The sequence below is a fragment of the Phocoena phocoena genome, chromosome 19 (genome assembly GCF_963924675.1).
Source record: "Phocoena phocoena chromosome 19, mPhoPho1.1, whole genome shotgun sequence".
In the NCBI taxonomy this organism is placed as follows: Eukaryota; Metazoa; Chordata; class Mammalia; order Artiodactyla; family Phocoenidae; genus Phocoena; species Phocoena phocoena.
Genome location: NC_089237.1, coordinates 30027125 through 30050211, shown reverse-complemented (window position 1 = coordinate 30050211; position 23087 = coordinate 30027125). Strand labels below are relative to the sequence as shown.

The window sequence follows — 23087 nt, the reverse complement described above, 5'->3', positions numbered from 1 at the left end:
CACAGTTTACTTCTCAGAGGCCAGTCCTTCCCCCTCGTTTATAAGTTCTTAACATAGAGAACAGACTTGCGGTTGCCAAAAGGGATGGGGGAAAGGAGTTTGGAGTTGGTAGATGCAAACTATTACATTTAGAATGGATAGACAACAAGGTCCTAATGTATAGCACAGGGAACTATATTCAATATTGAACTATAGGGCTTCCCTGGTGGTGCAGTGGTTGAGAGTCTGCCTGCTAATGCAGGGGACACGGGTTCGAGCCCTGGTCTGGGAAGATCCCACATGCCTTCCGTGGAGCAACTAGGCCCGTGAGCCACAACTACTGAACCTGCGCGTCTGGAGCCTGTGCTCCGCAACAAGAGAGGCCGCGATAGTGAGAGGCCCGCGCCGCGACGAAGAGTGGCCCCCACTTGCCATAACTAGAGAAAGCCCTCGCACAGAAACGAAGACCCAACACAGCAAAATAAATTAATTAATAAACTCCTACCCCAAACATCTTCTTTAAAAATATATATATATTGAACTATATTCAATATGGTTTTTCAATATGAGAAACCATAATGGAAAAGAATACAAAAAAAGATTGTCTCTATGTGTGTAACTGAGTCACTTTGCTGTACAGCAGAGATTGCACAACACCGTACATCAACTAGACTTCAATTAAAAAAAAAGTTCTTAAGGGGCACCTCACAGAGACCCTTCCCTAAGCATTGACAGCAATATTCAGTTTCAAAACGCTCCTTGGATTAAATGCATTACCACTGACAGGCTGATAGGTGGGCTTTGCTGAGTCTTAAAGAACAGGTTAAAAGAGAAAGATTTCTGGGAGATCATCTTATACCTTCCATAAACCCAAAGAGGTTTCCTTAAAGAAGTTTTTTTTGCCTAAAACTAAGTAACTCTTGGGGGAAAAAAAATTCCAACCTAAGAATAGGAACTTTGGTCACCGTCAATGAGCTCTTTGATCTACCTGTTAAAATCTCCTGTATGATCACAGAAAAGCTGTAGACGTCTGACTTCACTGTGGCTGCCTTCTGTAAGATCACCTCCGGGGCGGCCCAGTTGTAAAGCTGGGTGGGGAGGGATACTCGAGTCAGGTCCTTGTGTACACCTCCATCCCGGCTACGGAAGGAAACACAAAGTAGGGCTCGTGTCTTAAAGGATCACTGTGATCACCACGCCGCACGTGTGTGAAAACATTTGCCTCTGAAGACTGACAACCTCCTTGAGCTTCCAGAAACCAGCTAGACCCTGAGCTAACCCACACTGCCTGCTATTCCAACGCCTGCAACTCCTTACCGTTCCTACCCGAGCAGGCCCTGCCCTGCCTCCCACCTCATCTGGCCGCTCTCTCCTGCTCACTCACTCCTCTCAAGTCACAGGGGCCCTCTTTCAGTTTCTCCAGCATGCCAAGTACATCACCACTTCAGGTCTTTGCACCGGTGGCTTCTTCTGCATGGCATGCTCTGCCCGCAGATCCTAGCACGACTGGCTGCTCTTGTAATTAAAGTATTAGCTCATAACACATATATGTGGAATCTCAAAAAAAAAAAAAAAGGTTCTGAAGAACCTAGGGGCAGGGCAGGAATAAAGACGCAGACGTAGAGAATGGACCTGGGGACACGGGGAGGGGAAAGGGTAAGCTGGGACGAAGTGAGAGAGTAGCATGGACATATATACACTACCAAACGTAAAATAGATAGCTAGTAGGAAGCTGCTGCATAGCACAGGGAGATCAGCTCCATGCTTTGGAGATCAGCTCCATCCCTCCCTAGAGGGGTGGGATAGGGAGGGTGGGAGGGAGACGCAAGAGGGAGGGGATATGGGGATACATATAACTGATTCATTTTGTTATACAGCAGAAACTAACACAACAATGTAAAGCAATTATACTCCAATAAAGATGTTAAAAAAAAAAAAAGTATTAGCTCAAAAATCACCTCCTTGGAGAGGACTTACCTGACCACCTAATGTAAAGTAGTCCCAATTTACTGGCTTCAGAGGACTTATTATCTGAATTTCTTGTTCATTGATTTATTGTTTATAATCTGTCTCCCCTCCACCAAAGTCAGCTCCACGAGGGTAGGCCACTTACCTGTCTCTTGTATCACCGTATCTCTAAACTTATACCAGGGCCTCAATGCTTACCTTTTGATTAAATGAACCTAAGACCCTTTCAAGAACCCCCTCAAGCCCCACCTGCTTTATCAAAGCCTTCTGAGACTCTTCCAGCTCTTCGTGATTGCTTCTTTTCTGAGCTCTGCCCTCTTGGGAATGAGCCCTCTCAGTTTAGCACTCAAAGGTTCACTGATTGGCTTGAATAACTCAACTTCGCAACCAGGCTCTTTGAGAACTAAGTCAGAGTATCCTAAATGTCTTCTGGGCCAAAGAGAGTCCTCAGGGTGATCAGCACTGACTTCTGCCCACAGCTGTCATGAGCATCAAATGAGATCACACGTGTGGGAACACTCGGTGAACCATAAAGCACTAAGCAAGTAAGGAATTAATATGAACATTATGGTAGGCATTTGATAAAGACTTGGTGACTGCTGGTTGATAATTAAGAATTAAGTTTTTGGGAATTCCCTGGAGGTCCAGTGGTCAGGACTTGGCGCTGTTACTGCTGGGGCCCGGGTTCAGTCTCCCGCGGGGAACTAAGATCCTGCAAGCCGTGCAGCGTGGCCAAAAAAAAAAAAATTAAGTTCCTAAAAAGCTAGTAACCAGAAGTTCTTTTTGCTGGCAAAGGAAAGCTTTTAGAGGATGGGATGGACTTCTCAGACTTTGAACAAACTTCCCTAAGTAAGATTTCTTCCGGTAGAACTTTTGATAGATGGCAATGAGTTCAGGAAGCCATGAAGCTATAAAAGACTGTATTTTTGTTTTGTTTTCTCTCTTTTTTTAAAAAAAAAGATGGTACATTTAGACTCTCTAGTTGTATTGCTCAATAGGCAAGTGTGGCCTAGGTGTCATGTGAACAGCGTGGATACACATGCAAATATTATATTAGTATCACAGGAAAAGCAATGTCGTGTTTTATTGTCAGAGATATATTCTGAGGACCTAGCATACTTGGCTCTTCACCTTGTAGGCTGACTGCCCAAAGGAGACACTTAATGACCCTCTTGGGCCTCTCCGGCTGCCTAAGGCAAGGGACAAGTTATTTACAATCAGGATTTATATCCTTTCTCTTTTACTTCCACTCTTCTGATCCCTCTTCCTTCTCTGTTAACGCTAGTGGGATGTAGGAAGGGAGTTTCTTTTCTGGCTGTCATTCCATGGTAGTTATTTTTCTGGGCTTCAGCTTTGACATCATTAAAATTACATTTGGCTATGGCTATGTGATACCACTTGCAAGGTCAATTCCAGCTCTAAAGATTCCATTGAGAAGGAGTTGAAGAATAGGAGAAACTGCTGTATCATTTTTACACCAAGAGATGGAGTGCTACCCTTAACGATGACATTCAACAACTGTACCGGCCTGAATAGAGTGCTACCAAAAATAAATGTAGAACTGAAAGCTGTTTTGTATTCTTGGGTAATCAACTCACATTATGAGCTGTCAAATGTTGCTGATGGACATTTCTGCCCAAAGTTCCATTCTGAGGTCAACAAGCCCAAAAGAACTCACACTTTCCTACCCATTTACTTCACAGCCCCTCACTTGACCAGTCTGTGGACCCCAGCTTCTCGGTGCATCTCACATCTTTCCCTTCTATTTTGGTTCCTTGGTCACCACCAGGCCCTGCCCTGTGGCCTCCTGGCTGGTTTTTCTACCTTCAACCTCCAATCCATCCTGCCCCTATAAGCCAGGAAACGTCCTCTACCACCTGATTCTAGCCACAGCTGGGTAACCTCAGACCACCTCTTCACCCCTCTGGGCCCCAGTTTCCTCTTCTATAAAAGGACAGCGTTGGGCCTGGCCATCTCCAAAGCTCCGTTTCACTCTAGGATTCACATTTCTACTGGAGAGCTCAAGTCAAAGAAACTGTTATACCTCCATTTCAACAACAGATGGCGCCACATCACTGGCAAACAGCTTGGGTTCTGTCAGCCTTCTTGAAAAGCCTGTTATCAACAGCAAACATGTCCAAATCCCTTAGCTTCTACTGCCCTTGAACACACAGCCAAAGTGGTGAACCCTGTTCCGAATCATTTCAAAGTTTCCCTTCAGCTAGACTCAACCATTCACTTCAAATGCTTCCTGAGCACTTACTGTGTGGTAGGCTTGAGGTGGGTGCTAAAGATGAACAACTCATGGCCCCTGCCCTCTCGGAGCTCGCCATCTCGGGGGGCAAAGACACTCGGCTGCAGGGGAGTGAAATATGCTCAGTGAGGTGGGGACAGGGCTTCAGTATAGGCTTCACGGGGTGTGGTGGGAGACTGTGTCAGAAGTGAGTTTAAAAGGATAAAAGGGAGTGTCAGGTACTCCGGAGGCAAGGAGCAGAGCGCTGGGAAATGGCGTGGACTGAAAGTGTCTTCAGATGGCCAGGCAGAGTGGGAGGTGACGAGCATGGCACTGTAGGCGGAGCCCGACCTTGGAAGGCTTCTCACCCTGCAAAGTGCCGGGACTTAATCTAGGCCATGGGAGCCACTGGGATTGAGAATGGACCAGATCTGAGACTGAGCCACTCAACTGGCGACAGCTGTTTGGCCTCCACCGGTTCCCACATGGAAAACTGCTCCAGTCACACCCTAGCTGTTCCCCTGCTTCTCTCTCGTCCCGTCACAGCCCCTTCTCCACATGGCAGGAGTGAGGGGGTCTGCTTAACCTGTAAATTTCAGCCATGACACCATTCTGCTCAAAAAAAACATTCACAGCATCCCCGTGTTCTTAGGGTTAAATTCAAACTCTTTGCCAAGGTCCATGAGGTCAAGCACAATCTGGTCCCTGCTCCCCTCTCCAGGCAGAGACACCAAGGGCTCATGCGGTCAAGGAAGTGAAACTTTCCACTTCATTCACTTAAACAACATGTTGAGCTCCCACTGTGTGGAGGCTTATTCTAGGCATCTGAGACACGGCAGCGGATAAAACAGAAATCCCTGCCCTGGTAGAGATTTTCATGTAGTGAGAGAAGTATATTATGAGCATGTGAGCAGCAAAGACCTGCTGAGAGACTCAGAAACAAAGCCTCAGCGATGGTGGTAGGTGAGGACCAGGGTAAGTGGAGGTAAGCAGATCTAAGCCATGGGTCTGCCCATGGCTGAGGCCTCACAGCAGCACAGGAACAACCCTGGGCCTAGGGCTCAGAGCTGTGGACAACAGCAAGGAAGCACAGGGGAGATCCTCTGCTCCCCAGAACCTAGGGGCAGGAGATGGGGGCCAGCCCTCAACTCTCAGGAGGACTCAGACTCCTGCCAAATGGGAAGTGAAGCCCATCCACCAACCCTTGAATAAGGGCATTGTTTTTTGTCACTGCTTCCCTCACAGCACTGATCCCCACCCATCTGGACCAGGACCGTAACGCTCACCAGCACCCATCGCCTTCTCGCTCCTCCCAGGATGCACAGCTGTGGTGCATTTCCCAGCCTCCCTGCAAAGAGGTGACTGGGCTCTGGCCAATGTAAAGTGGGAAGCGACGATGCACACGCTGCAGGTAGTCCCTAAGCCCCGCTGCGTCCCTCCAGGCTTGCTCGTTGACCAGCAATGCAGAGGATACAGTGCGGGGACTGAGGCCTGGGGGATGGTGGAGCCACAGCGGGGAGGAACGTGGAACATAGTGAATGCCGCCACCACCCCCTCCCACACACACACACACACACACACACACACACACACACACACCAGAGTGCAATGTGAGTGAGAAATACTTCGGTTGTGTGAAGCCACAGAAAATTTTGAAAACTTATACATGCTGGCTAATGTGTACTCATGCTCGTTAAATGTTTATTAAAATGAGAATGTCCTGAGCAGAAATAACTCCCCCAAAGTCCCTCTGACCTTGGCTGACAGGGCAAGGCACTGGGAAACCTCTTCCTCCATGGATAGCCAGCTCAGCCCACCAATGAGGAGTCAAGCCCAGATCAGAGTCTCTCTCTATATCAAAGCACCCCCAGGGAGATCCTGTTTGGACATCATGATTGAGGTGCACCCACCTTTCCATCATGTACTCCAGGTTGGTCAGCCTCGCTTCCCCTGTGGAGACGATGTGGATGGCGTAGGAGCTGAGGGAATGGTGGATAAAGCCCCGAGAATGCAGGTATCTCAGGGCGTCGGAGGTCTGGAGTAGCAGGTGCACGATCACCTCCATGTGCAGTATGGGGAACTGGGCCCGCTGCAAGCAAGAGATGAACCACCAGAACAAAGGGGACTGCGGCCCCCGACACTGTAGAATGCTTTGTAGTTCCCAAAGTCTTTTCAACTGATCTTCACGACAGCCACCTAGTGTGCCCATTTTATAGCTGGGGAACCTAAAGCTCAGGGAAGTTAAGTGATCGGCCTAAGGTCCCACTGACCCAGGGCCCCTGGCTCCAAACCTGGGTTCCTTTCCCTCAGCCAAGCTGCTTGATACCGTGAAAAATGAGGAGAAAAGTCCTCAAAGCCTGGTACACACCTCCAGAGTGGGCCTGCCACCACCAGCAATGCACCTGCCCCGCTCCCCATCCCCAGCCAAGCCTGTGCTGCGGGAGAACCTAGACACGTAAAGGACACTCCATCTCCTACCACAGTCAGATGACCTAGAAAGTTCATCCTAGGAGGACAGAAATTCACTCACACCAAAGTACCCAATCATAACAGGTCTCTCCCCAGAGAAGTGGCATTTTAAGTTAACGCCCTCACCCAAGGAGAGGAAAGGGAACTAGGACACTAACAGGAGGTGCTCAGGCAGGAGGAATGGCGAGCCATTTCAGGGAAGCGCCCTTCCTGGAGGGTCTCTTCTCACTCCAGCCCAGGGTCTTTAGAACAAAGTCATGGAGAAAGAAAAACAAATCTTTCAGGACCTCTCTGAAGCCACATGTCAGCCCAAAGCATGTTTCCCAGGGAGTCTGTGGGTCAGGGAATATGTCCCCGCCTCCACCAGGAAGTCTGAAAAGGGAGAGGGGACTGATAAAGACTTGCATATAAAGGTCCTGCAGGGCACCAGTGAAAATACCGGGAAGTAAGACCAGAGGCTGTTTGATTATAGTTAGCTAAAAGTGTGGCTATGTGTTTTCTGGGTCTACTGAGCTCTTAGATATCTGATAAAAAAGCAAGACAAACAGTAATAAATTCACACTAGTTCCAACGTGCTGATCAGCCTTAAATGGTGTGCTATATAGCTCCCACAGAGTAAAGAATTAAGAGGTTTCTCAACTCTTCTGCTGGGGGAGAAGGAAGAGGGAGGAAGAGAAGGGAGAGCTGGGGTGGGGGGTGGGGGGGAGCAAGGGAAAAACCCAGGGAAACGGCCATTTACCCGTTCATGGAGGACAGAGAACAGCGTGCCGACGGCGACGCGCTCGTACAGGAGGCGGGTCTTCTGCAGGCCCTGGGACAGGCACACGGCCATCAGCTGTAGCAGGTGAGGATGCCGCAACTTGCTGCAGAGGGAAGGAGGCTTCCGATGAGGCAGAGGGAAGAGGACATGATGGAAGATGGGCGCTTTCCTTTCTTCTTGGCACCCTGAACGCACTCCAAACAAATACTATTTGCACAGAATGTTCTTCCGAGAAAGGGGGATGGGGTGGGAGTAGGGGTCTCTGTTGGTGGAACCCTTGACCTTTCACTGATCAGAACCTGAGGGCTTAGGGTCATCAACGACAATGTCACTAAGAGCTACTAAGCAAGGCACTTTACACACATCAACTCGATCCTAACAACCAGTTGCAAGAAAGGTATCATTACAGTTACACTCATTTTAGAGATGAGGAAACCAAGGTCGGGGAGATGTCAGGCCCAAGGTCATAGACCCTCACATCAAAATCCACGCTGTGGGGACTTCCCTGGTGGTCTAGTGCTTAAGAATACACCTTCTAATGCAGGGGACGTGGGTGTGATCCCTGGTCACAGAACTTAGATCCCACGTGCCACAGGGCAACTGAGCCCACGTGCTGCGACTACTGAGCCCGTGCACCGCAAAGGAAGATCCCACGTGCTGCAATAAGACCGACACAGCAATAAATAAATAAATATTAAAAAAAAAAAATCCATGCTGCGTCTATGAGCCCTTCCAGCCTCCTTGAGTCCCTTTAGGATGACTTCTCCAAAAGGAAGGATCGGGCTTTACAGGAGTTGAGTGATTTCCTCAGGAGAGAACTCGATGAGCCAGGGCCTATTCCAAGGCCTCAGCAGCCCTGGTATGAAACCGAGGATGGATTTCCTGCCCCTTTGAAAGACTAACCCCTGAGCCACAGGAAACTTAAGGTACTGAGACCCATCCCATCAGCGTGTCCTCCAAGGAGAGACATGGTTCCTCAGACACGTGGGTCTCCAGCAGAGCCATGCTCTATGAAGATGGTCTTGCACACGCTGACCTGATGGGCACAGGGCCCAAAATAAGGTGGGGCTCAGGGGCTGCAGAAGAGCCCGCCAGGCCTGAAGGCTGCACCTCAGAGACACGTGTCATGGGGAGTTGATCAGCTGACTGAACTGAGCCCCTACCACCACCATCCCCACACTCAGGCTATTCATGAGTTCTTCTTCTTTCTCGGCAGCCCTGGGAAGTCAAACCAACCTACAACGAGGAAATGCTGAGGCTGAGGGGGCTGGTCTCCACCCTCAGGCACAGCCCTGCACAGCCCTGAACTTGGGTCTGAAATGCTCTTGGGTTTTCTTCTCACCTGCTGTGCTCTAGCTCAGCAATTAACAAGTCAGCCAGCCGCCGCCTGCGGCAGTGCGGGTGCGTGGGAAGATGCAGCTCCTTCACCGTGACCCTGCTCCCGTTCCACAGAAGGCTACAAGGGCAGGAGAGGGCGGGAGCAGAAGGGAATGAGCAGCCACTGCTTCAGTGAGGAGCTCTGAGCCAGAGACCAGAGAAGGAGTGTTTATACAGACTCTGTAAAGCCCCCACCCCAGCACTGCTGGGTCCTCCCGCCTACCACCCCCAGGGGCCTAAAGCACTTCAGGGACTTAGTGCAGGTGGCAGGAAGTCACTGAAGGATTTAAGGGAGGGAGGGACTTGATCAGGTTTGTATTTTAGAAAGACAAGGGTACCAGCAGCATGGGGAATGGGAGGGCAGGGGTGGTCTGGAGAATGAGAGGCCAGTTAGGAGGCTAGCCTGGGGGAGGGACAGTGATGACGTGGGCAAAGGCCGCAGCAGTGGACAGAAGAAGAGGGGATGTGACAACAAGTCTGTGGCACGGGCAGGAAAACAAGAAGCATATCTGCAGGGGATACAGAGCCTTGCGGGTCTGTAGAGGCCTTTTTAGAAGGGTGTGACTTCTAAGCAGGGAAGAGGCAGCCAGGTTCAAGGAGGACAAGAGACCTTGGCCAGGACAACTCCTGTGATCCCGCAGTAGGCAGGTCTCTGGGGACTGAGAACATCCCAGGGACTTTCATCACAGCCAAATCCTATTACTGCCGCCTCTGCTGCATTTGGCTGGTGAGAGCCATGCAGGGCTTCAGTACCCTTTGACCTGAGGCCAGACAGTCACCCCTATGCTGCCTCTAATTCTCTAGAGAGTAGAAAGGTTGAAACACTGTCATGAGTAATCTTTCAGAGCGGTTGTTCTCAACAAGGGGCCATTTGGCCTTGTCTGTAGACATTTTGGTTGTCACAATCACAAATGTAGGGGGTTGCGGGGAGGCAAACACAGTTGCTACTGGCATCTAGTGAGTAGAAACCAGGGACACTCCTAAACATCCTACAGTGCACAGGACAGCCCCCAACAATAAAGGATAACAAAAATGTCAATGGTGTCCTGGCTGAGAAATCCTGATCTAGACATCTGCTTTTCAGTGTGTCCTTGTGTTTGGGCAGAAACCCTCCACACACAAAGAAGTCACTAAAGTCCATCCTTCCTGTGGGACTAAGTCTCACCTCCACTGGCCAGCTGCTTCCACTTACTTGGTCATGACCATGTAGGGGCCACTGAAGAAAGAGAAGGTGGGCTCATCGTCAGCTTGAATCACTTCCTTTTCTCCAATTACTGGAAGAGATCCTAGATAAGCCAGCTGCGTGCCCCCTGTGAGATAAAACTGAAAGCAAAGCACAGCTTCAAATGGTGGGGAAAAACTCCTCCAGAATTTTACCAGCCAGCTAAAAATAGAGAGAGCTGCTATTTATCAATTTGCTGAATACCCCTATGCACCGGACATAATTCTTTTTATTATCTTTAATCTTCCAAGAGGCACTGCAAGGTTGTAATACCCTTTCCCTTTTGCTAGCGAGGAAACCACAGGCTCACGGAAAGAGGTCAGATGCCGGCCTGAAGCACCAGGCTTCAGGCGCCTCTTGAGACACCCACAGAACATGCCTGGGGCCTTCGCTGGGAATTAAAGGATCATTGTCTAAAACTCCCCAAATCTAGCCCAAAGGCATTCAAGAGAACTCTCCAAGGTTTTCATCATTTTTCAGTAAGGACAAGAACACTAAGAGGTGGTACTTGTCCTGCAAGAGCAGTAAAGAACAAAAAAAAACACTTTGGAGAGGGAGTATTTTAACTTTCCATAGGAAGGAAGAGTTGGACACAGTTGTGGGCCCTGGGGCCAGGGCCAGAGCCAGGGCCGGGCGATTCCCCAGTTAGCCCTGCCAACATTGAGTGTTGGTAGCAACCTCTTACCTTTCCAAAGCCAAAGCTGTAGATATTTTGGGCAGAAATGACTCCAGCTTTAGGCAGTCGGTTAGGAGAGCCATTAGGGCTTCTAGAAATATTTAAAAGAGGAGGAGAAAAGTAAGGATTAACTACCCATATCTAGAGGAACAACGCTGAACCAAGCTGTCAGAATGCGTAGTTGGTTTTGTCTTTACTACTTGACAGTGGATGTCAGCCTCTGACAGGGCCGCAGTGATTCCCATTTCCTGGTATTCATGCCCTTGTGTAGCCACACACAGGTCACAGAGGGCTGGTCTGTTAACCTAATGGAATACTGCAGAAATGACGGAGTGGTGTGAGTTCCAAGGCCAGACCCCCGGGACTTCTGCCCTGATCTCTCTCGCAGCACTTGCTCTAGAGGAGGCCAGTTGCCATGTTGTGAGGACACTCCAGCAGCCTAATGGGGAGGCCCAACACCCAGTACCAATTTGCTAGCCATGCAAGTGAACCACCTTGGAACTGGATCCTCCAGTCCCAGATGACTGCAGCCCAAGCTGCATCTTGACCACATCTTCATGAGAAACCCTGAGCCAGAGCCACTCAACTAAGCCATTCCTATTGGAATGGCTGAGTTGGGTGTAGCCATTCCTGACCTACAGAAATTATGTGAGATACAAATATTTATTGTTGTTTGAAGCCACTAAGTTTGGGATTAGTACAACAGATAACGAACAGAGTTGGTCAAAGTTGGAAAGAATCATAAAGCATACCTTGTCCAACTTTCTCATTTTACAGATGGGAAAAATGGAGCCAGAAAGGGGAAACCTGCTGGCCTGAGGTCACAAAACAGCAGCAGGGACTAGGCTTTGGCCCTTTTAGAAGGAACTTGGTCTGCCAAGATCCTAACGCTGGCAGGAGCGGAGGTGTGAGAGATGGAAGAGCTGAACCAAGCATGGGCTCCAAGGCCAGATGGGGGATTTGGGAGTTTAACCTGATAGCCTTGGGGAAGACCCTGAAAGGGTTTTTAGCAGTGAGCGGCACAATTCGATTTTCATTTTTAAAAGGTCATTCTGGATGCTGAGTAAAGAACTGAGATGGACAAGAGTGGCAGCAAGAAGAGCAGTTAGGAGTAACTGGTCCTCGAGGGAATCGTTAACTCATCTTGCATGAGAAGCATCCAGGTCATGAGAGGAAAACCAGGACTCAGTGTGCACAGAATGAGATGCGGGAGCCTGTGAAGAGTGTGACAAGTCTACTCACCCTGATCACAGAAAAAGATGCTGTCAGAGAAAATCAAAATGGAAAGAATTTTCCACATATAAATCCTAAGTCTTAAAGCCCAGGGAACTTAAAATAACTCTCCTGAGCATGAAGAGAAGCCTGGATGGAGCTCACCTCCTGCAGCTATGATGGGGACAAGGGGAGGCTGCCCACCCAGGTGGCAGCAAGTCTTACACCAGCTTAAAACAGCCCAAGGAACCTTAAATTAAGCATTTGTGTCTTTTGCAACCTTAGGATATAAAGGATGCATGTTCCAATAAAGGAACACGTTTTCCATGGTTCCGAGATGACAAAAAAAAAAAAGCTAGCCAGCTGCTCTGCTAAGAAAGTGTTTTCTGCTGGGCAGCCCAGGCCTGAAAAGTTCCTTCCTTCTCTGCTAACCATGGGGTGGTTCCCACTGGAGCCCAGAATTCACTTCCCCCAGACGTTCCTGGAAGCCAGGGGACAACTGAAGGTTTTCATGCCAATATCCTCTCCCTCCAAGCTCACCCCTTTGGGTGGGCCAGTTGCTGGAAGGGACCAATGTGGAGGGGACCGAGGGCTCCCACAGGGAAGGCGGGGGTGATGCAGAACATCCCAGTCTGCTTGAGGCAGCACTCACCCCTGCATGAGGCCCCCAAACCGGGGCAGGCCACAGATGAGCCGCTGAGGGGAGTCAATCTTCTTCAGGAGGTCATAGGAGAAGCCCTGGATGATGGCCTGCATGTGCGCGGCACAGCGCTGCATGAACTCCACCATCTGCAACACACGGCAGAGACAGTCAATGCCCACACAGCTAATGGCCACCCTGGCCTTCAGTGGGATTGGAATGGTCTGAGGGGAGTGCTCTGAGGAGACAGAAGCCCCCCACAGGGAAATCTCTGGAAAGGGAAGGGCCCAAGTGACTTCCTAAAGATATGGAATGAGATGATTCCATTTTCAGGGAGCTCATTTGGCAATAATTACCTCCAAATCCTTCATTCAACAGATGAGGAAACTGAGGCAGGAGTATTTTAACTTTTGTCCAAGGCCCAATAGCTATTGAGCAGGAGAACCAGAGGGAAGGGACTCTGCCCATCTCCCCCTTCCCTCCACGTGCCCTTTACATTTGTTAGATTATTTAGCCCTCATTAAAACACATTATGCCTGCCAGCGAGTGGCTACAGACAAGTTATTTAAAGTCAATGCACTTCAGGGTCCCCATCTGTAAAATGGGGACAATAATAGTACCTACCTGAGAGGGCTGTTGTAAAGATTAAATGAGTATTTAATTTAATTCAGAACGTCTGATGCACGACAAGTGCTAGTTAAGGGTCAGACGAAACCACAGTTGTTCTCCCTCCCCACTGAATGGATGACCAGAAAAGTTCACTAGACTTGCCCAAGGTTTACAGTTGGTTAACTTGCTTCAACCCAGGCCTGTGTGTCCAATGTCAATGGCAAGGCCACTACAAGTCCTGTGCTGTCCCCAGGACCAGCCTCTGCCCCTGGGCGCCTGACTCCCAGCCCTGTGCTCTGCCTTGGGTGTGCCTGCAGAGCGGGCCCACACTTACCGCGGTGCCGCGTTCCTTCCCTGCTGCCAGAGCCCAGGTCTGCGGGTTCTGACCCTTCTCATCATGGAGTCGAAGATCACCCCCTGCATCCAGCAGTTTGCTGAGTATCCACTGATTGCCTGAAAATGCTGCTGCATGGATAGGAGTGCTCCCATCAAAGCAGCGGCTGGAGGTGGGGGAGGGGTACAATGAGTGTCCATGGCAACACTCTTCCCCTTCCATGGGTAACACAGGGCTCCTTTTCTACAAAGGCAACCTTTGGTGATGAGAACTGTAACAACACCATTTGTGAGGCCTAACACCTATCTGGGGCCTCACAGAAGCTTTATATACATCCCCCTTTTCCGTGTTTACCTCCACCCTTCAAGGCAGTATTATTTCTCAATTTATAGATGAGGAAACGAAAGGGCAAAGCCAAGATTCACACCCAGGTATGGGTCTGGTTCGAAATCCAGTGTTCTTTCCCCACAGCCCCCTGATACTGGCTGCCCTGAAGCAATTTCTTCACGTCTGTAGTGCCCTGTGGTCAGGCTGGTGAAGCACAGCCTCACCAGAGACCACCTCACGTGAGAATGTCTCTACCTCCCAAGTCCTATGGTGAGGCCCACAGACCTTGGCATCAGCAATCTGGTCAAGGATCTACAGCTCAGAAAAATTTAACCAAAACCAGTAAACTATCTGAGACATGAAGGGACAGCCTTTGTGAGATGTAGAGATGTGATGTGTAGCTGTGGTTTCCTAACCTGGTTGCACGTCAGAATCACCTGCAGAGCTTGCTTGCTCTTTTTTTTTTTTTTGGCCGCACCCAGCAGCATGCAGGATCTTAGTTCCTTGACCAGGGATCAAACCCCCGCACCCCCTGCAGTTGGGAGTGTGGAGTCTTAACCACTGGACCACCAGGAAAGTCCCAGAGCTTGCTCTCTTTAATTTAAAACGAAACACAAATGGTAGGAGGAAGCAGAAAGGGAAGGAGAAGAAGAAATAAAATGAAAAAGGAGATAATAAAGATAAGAAGAAAGTCTCCCAATTCCAGACCCATACACAGTTCTCTTGCCAAGAGGCAGCTACTGTTACAAGTTTTTGTATCCTTCCAGAAATTTTCTATGCATATACAAGTAGGAATAAGAATATGCTATATTAGGAATTCCCTGGCAGTCCAGTGGTTAGGACTCAGCACTTTCACTGCTGAGGGCCTGAGTTCAATCCCTGGTCGGGGAACTAAGATCACACAAGCCACATGGTGTGGCCAAAAGAAAAAGAACATGCTATATTAACTGTTATGCTTTTACATTTTTTCATTTAATAGTATATCTTGGAGGGAATTCCCTGGTGGCGCAGTGGTTAAGAATCCGCCTGCCAATGCAGGGGACACAGGTTCAAGCCCTGGTCCAGGAAGATCCCACATGCTGTGGAGCAACTAGGCCCATGCGCCACAACTACTGAGCCTGAGCTCTAGAGCCCGCAAGCCACAACTACTGAACCCACGTGCCACAACTACTGAAGCCCATGCGCCTACAGCCCGTGCTCTGCAACAAGAGAAGCCACAGCAATGAGAAGCCCACGCACTGCAACAAAGAACAGCCCCTGCACGCCGCAACTAGAGGAAGCCCACGTGCAGCAATGAAGACCCCACATGGCAATAAATAAATAAATAAATAAAAATTTTAAAGTATATGTTGGAGAATTTTCCATATAAGAACATACAAGTCACCTCAATTCTTTTTTAACAGCTGCATAGTATTCCAATGTACAGATTTACCATAATTTACTTAATAAGTCATTGGGATATTTGTCAAAAATACAGATTCTCAGACTACACAACAGACTGAATCATAACCTGCAAGCATAGAGCCCAGGAATGTGTACTTTTTACAAGTTCCCCAGCTGAGGCCAATGAGGCTGGCCTGTACCCAGGCATCTGGGAACTGCTGGGATATCTCATTGTGAGCTCTCCCTTATTGCTGGGTCTGATAAGCAGTCCAGCACACTGCACTATGGGAAATGTAATATCCTCCTTGCTTTATTATTTTTTTAATTAATTTATTTATTTTGCGGCACACGGACCTCTCACTGTCGTGGCCTCTCCCGTTGCGGAGCACAGGCTCCGGACGCGCAGGCTCAGCGGCCATGGCTCACGGGCCCAGCCACTCCGCGGCATGTGGGATCTTCCCAGACCGGGGCACGAACCCGTGACCCCTGCATCGGCAGGTGGACTCTCAACCACTGCACCACCAGCGAAGCCCCCTCCTTGCTTTAAAAATAAATTTGTATAATGTTTTACAGCCTTCTAATCATTCTTCCCATAAATAGTAAGAGAGCTGGGTAGGGAGAGAGAAGATATTATTTGTCATTTCTTGTGAATGCTAAGGAAGAAAAAAATAATGTTTTTTATACCCAACTAACCCTTACAAGGGAATCCAGGTCCAAGTGATATCAAAATGTGTATTGTTTTATTACTTTATCCTAGAGGTTGAAAACTGGAGGCCCACAGATTGATTTGGCAACCCAGAGGCATGTTTTATTTGGTCCACATAGTGTTTATAAAAAGAATTTAAAGTAATGGACAATACTTAACACTTTGGGGATTTCACAATAAAAACTGGGATTTCCAGCCTCTTGGAAATTTGGAAGATTTGGCCTCCATGGCTTCCTTTTCTGCCCAGCTGCAACAGATGCTCCTTAGACAGAGCCTGTACCCACTGACCCCACTTAGTCCTGCAGGCATCTGACTCTGTGACCTCAATAAGCCCAGGCCATCACAGCATTTCCATTGAGCACTTAGGAATACAACTTCCCCCCAGAAATTTCCCTTCCCTTGATGGAACATATTTTTAAAGTACATGAAAGCATTCCTATCACAAAATAAAAAGCTACAGGGTCTGCCTTCTTCCTCTTGATATTGTCTTTTCCCACCTCCCCCTGGCATCATGGGGATTTCTAAAAAGGGAACTTCTTCAGGTGCTGGGCTCCTGGTCTCAAACCCTATCATTAACACAATGCACCATTATGGACCAGCCATTTAAACTTTCTGGAATATTTAAAGGTTTGAATGATTTCTTCTTTAAAGAACCTAGCTCTAAACTTCCACAAAACAGATGCAAATGCAGATGACTAGAAAATGCTGCATTTTTGCTGAGGAACTGCAGGGCTAATATGGCCTCTCTACAAAGCTGTTATCTGCAAACATCAAGTGAGATAGCCCTTTATTTCTGAGTTTTGATATTAAACACTGATACAGTAGAGACAAATATGCAAATATGCAAGTCCAGAAAAATTCTGGAAGGAAACAAAGCAAAATGTGCACTGTGTTATGTCTGGGTTTCAGAATTCTCATGCTGATTGGTTTTTTTCTTTATACTTCTCCAAGCTTCCAAGTTTTTTCCCACTAAGCAAACAATCTTATAACAACATACAAGCTTTCAACATCAATACTTAAAAAAAAAAAAATTAAGCGGCCTCCTTCTGTAAGATGGGAAAGCTATTTTATGACTTTTGATTGTGTTTATTCTGGTATTCCTGTGAAAATCGGCTGGAATCATATAAACGCTCGAAATCTGTTTCTGGTTCTGTCCAATGGGAACTGTAAAAATACCTGCTGTTCCCTGTCAAAGAGTTGGTTGTAAAGCTTTAGTGAGCTAGTGCCTGGGAAGGCCCTGGAAAAAGCAAAAGTCCTACACAAAGAGAAGAAATGTTCACTTGTTGATTCATTACATTGTGTTGCTGTTCCATATTAAAATTTGGACTCAGATTCTTTTAAACCACAACTACAAAAGTCATCCTGACAAAGTGATGCCAAATATATTAATTGGTGAAGAACTTGGTTGTGGGGTATGTTAAAGTGCAAATCATACAAACTACAAAGTGCGGTGGAAATACATAAACAGTACTTGTTAATGACTAAATGAGTAGAAAGGTTCACTTATTTCACAGGGTCTAGTAAAACTGCTTAGAAAACTCATTTACAGTTAAAAGCATGTTTCTGGTAATTTCCTGGTGGTCCAATGGTTAGGCCTCTGTGCTTCCACTGCTGGGGGCCCAGGTTCCATCCCTGGTTGGGGAACTAAAACACTGCAAGTTGCACAACCAAAAAAGTGAAATAAACAAAAGCATGATTCAACATTAGGTAATACAAATGTATTTCATTGGCATAAATTAGTGAAGGTTCTTTTAAAATCTTACTAAATTAGTTTCCAAATACCTCAATTCATTTTAAAAACTTATTTTCTAGGTAGTGATGTCATTGTACTTACTAATTTGGATCTGATCCATAATCCACCAGGACATCAACTAATTTTGTAAGGCCTAATAATGCTGCAATAAAAAGTGCTGTCTGGCCCAGAGAGTTAACTGCATCGACATACACACCTGCAAAGAAAACACCAGGATCAACACAAACACACAACAAAAATTAAGCTTTCTTTTTACAGTACTTTTAATGTATTACTAATGCAATTTCCTTTTTAAGAAAAAGAAAAATGAAAACCTTCAGTAGTCCAAATAACACAAAACGTCTCATATCAAAAGTAAACCACCATCTTTACCTTAAAGTGCTATATACAGGAAAACGCTGCTAAAACATTTCACCACACGCTGCTACGCGGAAAAGGAAAAGCAGATTAAAATTGCTCTTCGTTTTAAAATTCACCAACAGCCAACAATTTATTCATATCACAGACTGTATGAAAAGCAACCCACAAAAAAAGCCCACTGTCACTACTCCAACCACTTGCAAAAAACAAAAAGAACAAACAACACCACTACAATCTCACTACGTTCACTGCACAGTAAAAAAAAAAAAAAAAAAAAAAAAAAAAACAAAATCAAATACAAATCCCAACTCTCAACTATACCCACTTCAAAAAAAACCTGACTTACTCCTGGTTAAACCACCACTACAAACCCTATACAGCAGTAACACCTTAAACAACATTTAACAGCAACCCCAAAACACAAAGAACAACAAAAACCTCTCTAATAGACTTACAGTACGTAATGCATGCATATACCCACTAACCCCTTCTGAAACATCCACCAAAAAAGAACAAAAGTCTATTCATAATACATAACTCAAACCGAAACCACTCAGACTGCGTCAATCTCCCTCTTACTCTCCAAAAAGAAGAGAAGAACGATCATCAACGGCTAAAGGCAGTTGCAAACACAACACCAAAAGCCAACTTCACGCTCAGGAGAGAACGCTCTATCTCCTCCTCGTGGGTTCGGGTGCTCTACACGTTCAGAGAAACTTCTCTAGTAACGAACTATAGAAATGATCCCTGAAAGTATAGTCTTAACACAACCATCTCTGTTTTTCCGAGGTGGAGGAAATGCACACATATTTTACTGATGGTTACTTTTTCTTACACTGCTATTCTTTTTGAAATGTACACTGGAATACGTTGTCTGAAGAATCTTTCCACTACCGAGCCCGACAAAGCATTTTGAACCCTTCTACGTTTCAGAAAACATTTCAAGTTGTCAATTTAATTAACATACGGTTTTTAAACAGCCAATCACACGCCAGTTATTTCCAACCCCGCCCCGTTTCGCGCAGCAGTTCCGCAGCATCAGGATTACGTAAAACGCTTACGACTACAACGTGCGCCGCAGTTTGAGGACTCGCCTCCTTTAAGCCTCGCGTTGGAAGTGAGATGTCTCACGAGAAAAACTTACAAGGCAAAGTGGATGCTGAAAGCAAAGACCCGAAGCCAAAAACCTATGACGTTTGCAAAGCACACCATTTATGCTGTGATCAAAATAGCAAACATATAAACATTATTTGGAATTTTTTTCCAAACCAAGGAATATTAATGTAGATTAAAATTGTCTTTAAATAAGCAGGATAATACATCATTACCCTGCTTAAAGCTTTAGTAGCTTCCCAACTCTTGGGCTAAAGATAGAACTTCTCTAAATAGTTTACAGGGACTTCCCTGGGGTCCAGTGGTTAAGACTCCGCTTCCACCGCAGGGGGAGCCGGTTTCATCCCTGGTCAGGGAACTAGGATCCCGCATGCCACAAGGCAAGGCCAGAAAAGAAATACTTTACAAGGTCCAGCACAGCCTGGCCCACACGCACCTCTCCAGCCTTATTTTGCACCAAATTCCCTCCCCCTCACTTCAGCCATAATGAACCACGTACTGTTTTCCACATACTCATCGTGTTCCTTTGCACAAGCTGTTCTCTCCGCCAGGAACGTTAGAAACGGTGGATATTTCACCTAACTCTGGAATATTCAATAAACCAATACAACATGGTGCCTGGCTTGAAATAGTGGGAAGAAAGTTAAACTTCCCATAAAGCTTGAAAAAAAACTGAAAAATGAGAAAACATTCAGTGCTGGAGAAGAGGTGGGAAAACAGACACTCCTAAATGCAGTTGGCAGTGTGAACTGTTACAATGCTTTTGGAAAGCAATGCGGCAGTATCTATTAAAAACCTGAACCAGAAATCCTGCTTTGAATATTAAAAACCCATTATGTAAAGATTCATTACAAAGTATTCTATCAAAGCATTGTTTCTGGTTATACAAAACTGCAAAAAAATAAATCTTAATATCCACCATTAGAGGCACAGCTGAGTAAATTATGGTACATACAGATAATAAAATATTAAGCAGTTAATTTAAATGAATTAGATCTCTATCAATTAGAATAGAGATAGACAAGATGTACTATTGAAAGCAAAAATCTAATAAGCAGGCAGGCAACTTTAGGGAGTTCAATCAATGAGTGGTATTAGCTAAAATGATGGATTTAAAGCATCTAACAGAGTTTAGCAAGTAACAACTACTCTATAAATATTAAAAATTAAAACCCCAACATTCTTGTAACCACTAATAGGATTTAAGCTTAAAAAATAATCTATTTTGTGCAAGTAATACAGGTGCTTTCAGGAATGCCAAGTTCAGTGGCATCCCATGTCTTGCTATGTATAGTACTGTAATCACAAGTGGGGTCCGCCTGCTCGCCGCTCAAAAGCCAATAAAGAGGCAAGCTTGGTGGACAGGAAAGTTTGCTTTATTTTGATGCAGGCAACGGGGTGGGGGGGGAGGTGGACTCCTGTCCAAAGGCCGACTCCCCCACCCCAACCAGTGGACAAGAGCTTTTACAGAGGGAAAGGACTACATGCAGAACCAGCACAGTCAGCTCTGACCGTCATCTTGACATTGGTCATGCAGTGGTCTAGCCAGTGCCATCGTGACTGTTTTGGGTACAGTTAATCTTCAGTTCCAGGGTTGGTTTGTTTCCATTTCTTTGCGGCAAATTATCAGAATTGTGGCAGCTTGTGTCACGACTACAGCCTGGTCATCATGTAGTTAACTTCTTCCACCTGGTTGGGGTTTCAGTATCCATAAGACAGCTCACGGGATGTGGCTCCGAATATTATCTATAACCCTCGAGAAGGAACTAAAGGTCCTTCACTTTGATTACTGACTAAACTATTATTGTTTTTTCCTGTTTGACTGCTTTTCTTTGCTTCTGTATTTTATCACTCCTCTCATTAAACTTATTCTTTGGCTAAAGTTTTTCCACAGACAAAAGGCAGGCTGAGGACATCGGGGGCAAGGTCTATAGGGTCCTGCTCCGTTTCAGTAGAAGCTCTTTAACCTGGGATTTATGGCATCCTATAGTCTGGTTCCAAGCTGCCTTTGTCTTTACTTCCTAAAACATCTCGTACATAACCTATCCTTCAGACACAACACACACACACACACATACACACACACACACTAAACTACTTGCCATTTGTAGGCTCCTTTGTTCTTTTGTTCCTGTATAAATTCCCTCTGCTCCATATTTGTTGAATAAACAACCAAATAAATAATTATAAACTTGCAGTATCAAATTATCATCTATTTTCTTTAAGCATTAAAAACAAAACAACAACAACAAAAAAAACAGCACAGAGCCTCTGAATATCTGCTGATATTGCACAGGTTGATTTCTCATGATTTTGTTGTCTTTTCATGCTTCTTGAAATGAATAAGTGAATTTCAAAAAAAAATGAGAAAAGCAAGTTGCAGAATGTGTTTAGTATGATACCACTTTCATAAAGGCAGGTTAGCAACTTTAGAATATATGTATATCTTTGATTCCACTGGTTAAAATAACCTCTTTTATTTCTTTATTTACTTTTTATTTTTGGCTGTGTTGGGCCTTCGTTGCTGCATGCAGGCTTTCTCTAGTTGCGGCGAGCGTGCACTACTCTTTGTTGAGGTGTGTGGGCTTCTCAATTCAGTGGCTTCTCTTGTTGTGGAGCACGGGCTCTAGGTGTGCAGGCTTCCGTAGGTGTGGCACGTGGGCTCAGTAGTTGTGGTTCGCAGGCTCTAGAGCGCAGGCTCAGTAGTTGTGGCACACGGCCTTAGTTGCTCCGCAGCATGTGGGATCTTCCTGGACCAGGGCTCAAACCGGTGTCCCCTGCACTGGCAGGTGGATTCTTAACCACTCTGTCACCAGGGAAGCCCCTGTTTATCCTTCCTACTTCTTTTTTTGGCCGCACTGCACGGCTTGCAGGATGTTAGTTCCCCCACCAGGGATCAAAACCAGGCCCTCGGCAGTGAAAGCACGGAGTCCTAACCACTGGACAACCAGGGAATTCCCTGAATATATGCTGTTTAATAAGGGCAGTTTTCAAAGGCATTACCACCTCCAACACGAAATTAAGCCTGCTTTTACTTAAAGGGAACTATATCACATCATATTCAGTAGAATTAAGAGATTTTGTTGATTTTTCTAGCCCATGGTTCAATGACAAGTGTGATATATTAAGAGACCCAACATAAAACCAGAATAGATTCCTAAAGTAGATGTCAGGAAAAATATCTGATTTATTAGCCTGGAAAAATTTAAAAGGGAGTCTCAAAAACCAGAAGAAAAATGTTTAGATGAAGAAAATGAAAAACAAATCAGCGTACTAGACTAACAAGGCGAATTTTAAATTGCATTTAGCTAAACAAGCATCATCAAAGAAAAAATCATAGCACTGAGGGGGAAAAGAAGAAACCATCTTAAAACAATTAAGGATATATCACAATTATGTTTAAAGCTACTTTAAATCCATTTCCCTAGTAAACCTTCCTCTCCTATAGCTCACTACAAGATCTGTTTGTCAACCAACAGAGTATGAAGGACCAGACATGTATCTATTTCCCTGCAGTATATTCCAGGCCTAATTTACCCAGAAAAAGTAGCAACAGCACAGAAACCCTTCATTCAAAAAGGCAGATGGAGGATACTAACTACTTTAACACCCATTGAATGGGGGGGGGGCGGGGAAAGACTCAATTGCCATAGACTGACAAAATCACCTTTAAGAATAACATGAAGAAGGCTTCCCTGCAGGTGCAGTGGTTAAGAATCCACCTGCCAATGCAGGGGACACAGGTTCGAGCCCTGGCCCGGGACAATCTCACATGCCAGAGAGCAGCTAAGCCTGTGCGTCACAACTACTGAGCCTGCGCTCTAGAGCCCCTGAGCCAAAACTACTGAGCCCACGTGCTGCAACTACTGAAACCCACACACGTAGAGCCCGTGCTCCACAACAAGGGAAGCCACTGCAAGGAGAAGCCCGTGCACCGCAGTGAAGAGTAGGCCCCACTTGACACAA

General features: G+C 46.3%; 1 protein-coding gene and 1 non-coding gene across 4 annotated transcripts in view; both read right to left on the bottom strand.

Annotated features, from left to right (window-relative positions):
• Positions 1-23087, bottom strand: part of TEX14 (testis expressed 14, intercellular bridge forming factor) — a 79930-nt gene that overhangs the window by 38667 nt on the left and 18176 nt on the right. For 2 of the 3 annotated variants that reach the window (XM_065897063.1, XM_065897064.1), the window contains exons 2-10: positions 17730-17844; positions 13480-13645; positions 12549-12685; positions 10694-10775; positions 9979-10109; positions 8752-8865; positions 7389-7512; positions 6091-6269; positions 968-1119 (exon numbers count right to left, since the gene is read on the bottom strand). In XM_065897063.1, coding sequence (XP_065753135.1) covers positions 968-1119; positions 6091-6269; positions 7389-7512; positions 8752-8865; positions 9979-10109; positions 10694-10775; positions 12549-12685; positions 13480-13645; positions 17730-17844 — 1200 coding nt within the window. Of the gene's footprint in view, positions 1-967; positions 1120-6090; positions 6270-7388; positions 7513-8751; positions 8866-9978; positions 10127-10686; positions 10776-12548; positions 12686-13479; positions 13646-17729; positions 17845-23087 lie in introns of all 3 variants that reach the window. The other variant, XM_065897062.1, reaches the window with a different exon arrangement.
• On the bottom strand, positions 18557-18771 carry LOC136139534 (small nucleolar RNA U3). The gene has a single exon (XR_010657062.1). It is a non-coding gene; the product is annotated as a small nucleolar RNA U3 (small nucleolar RNA).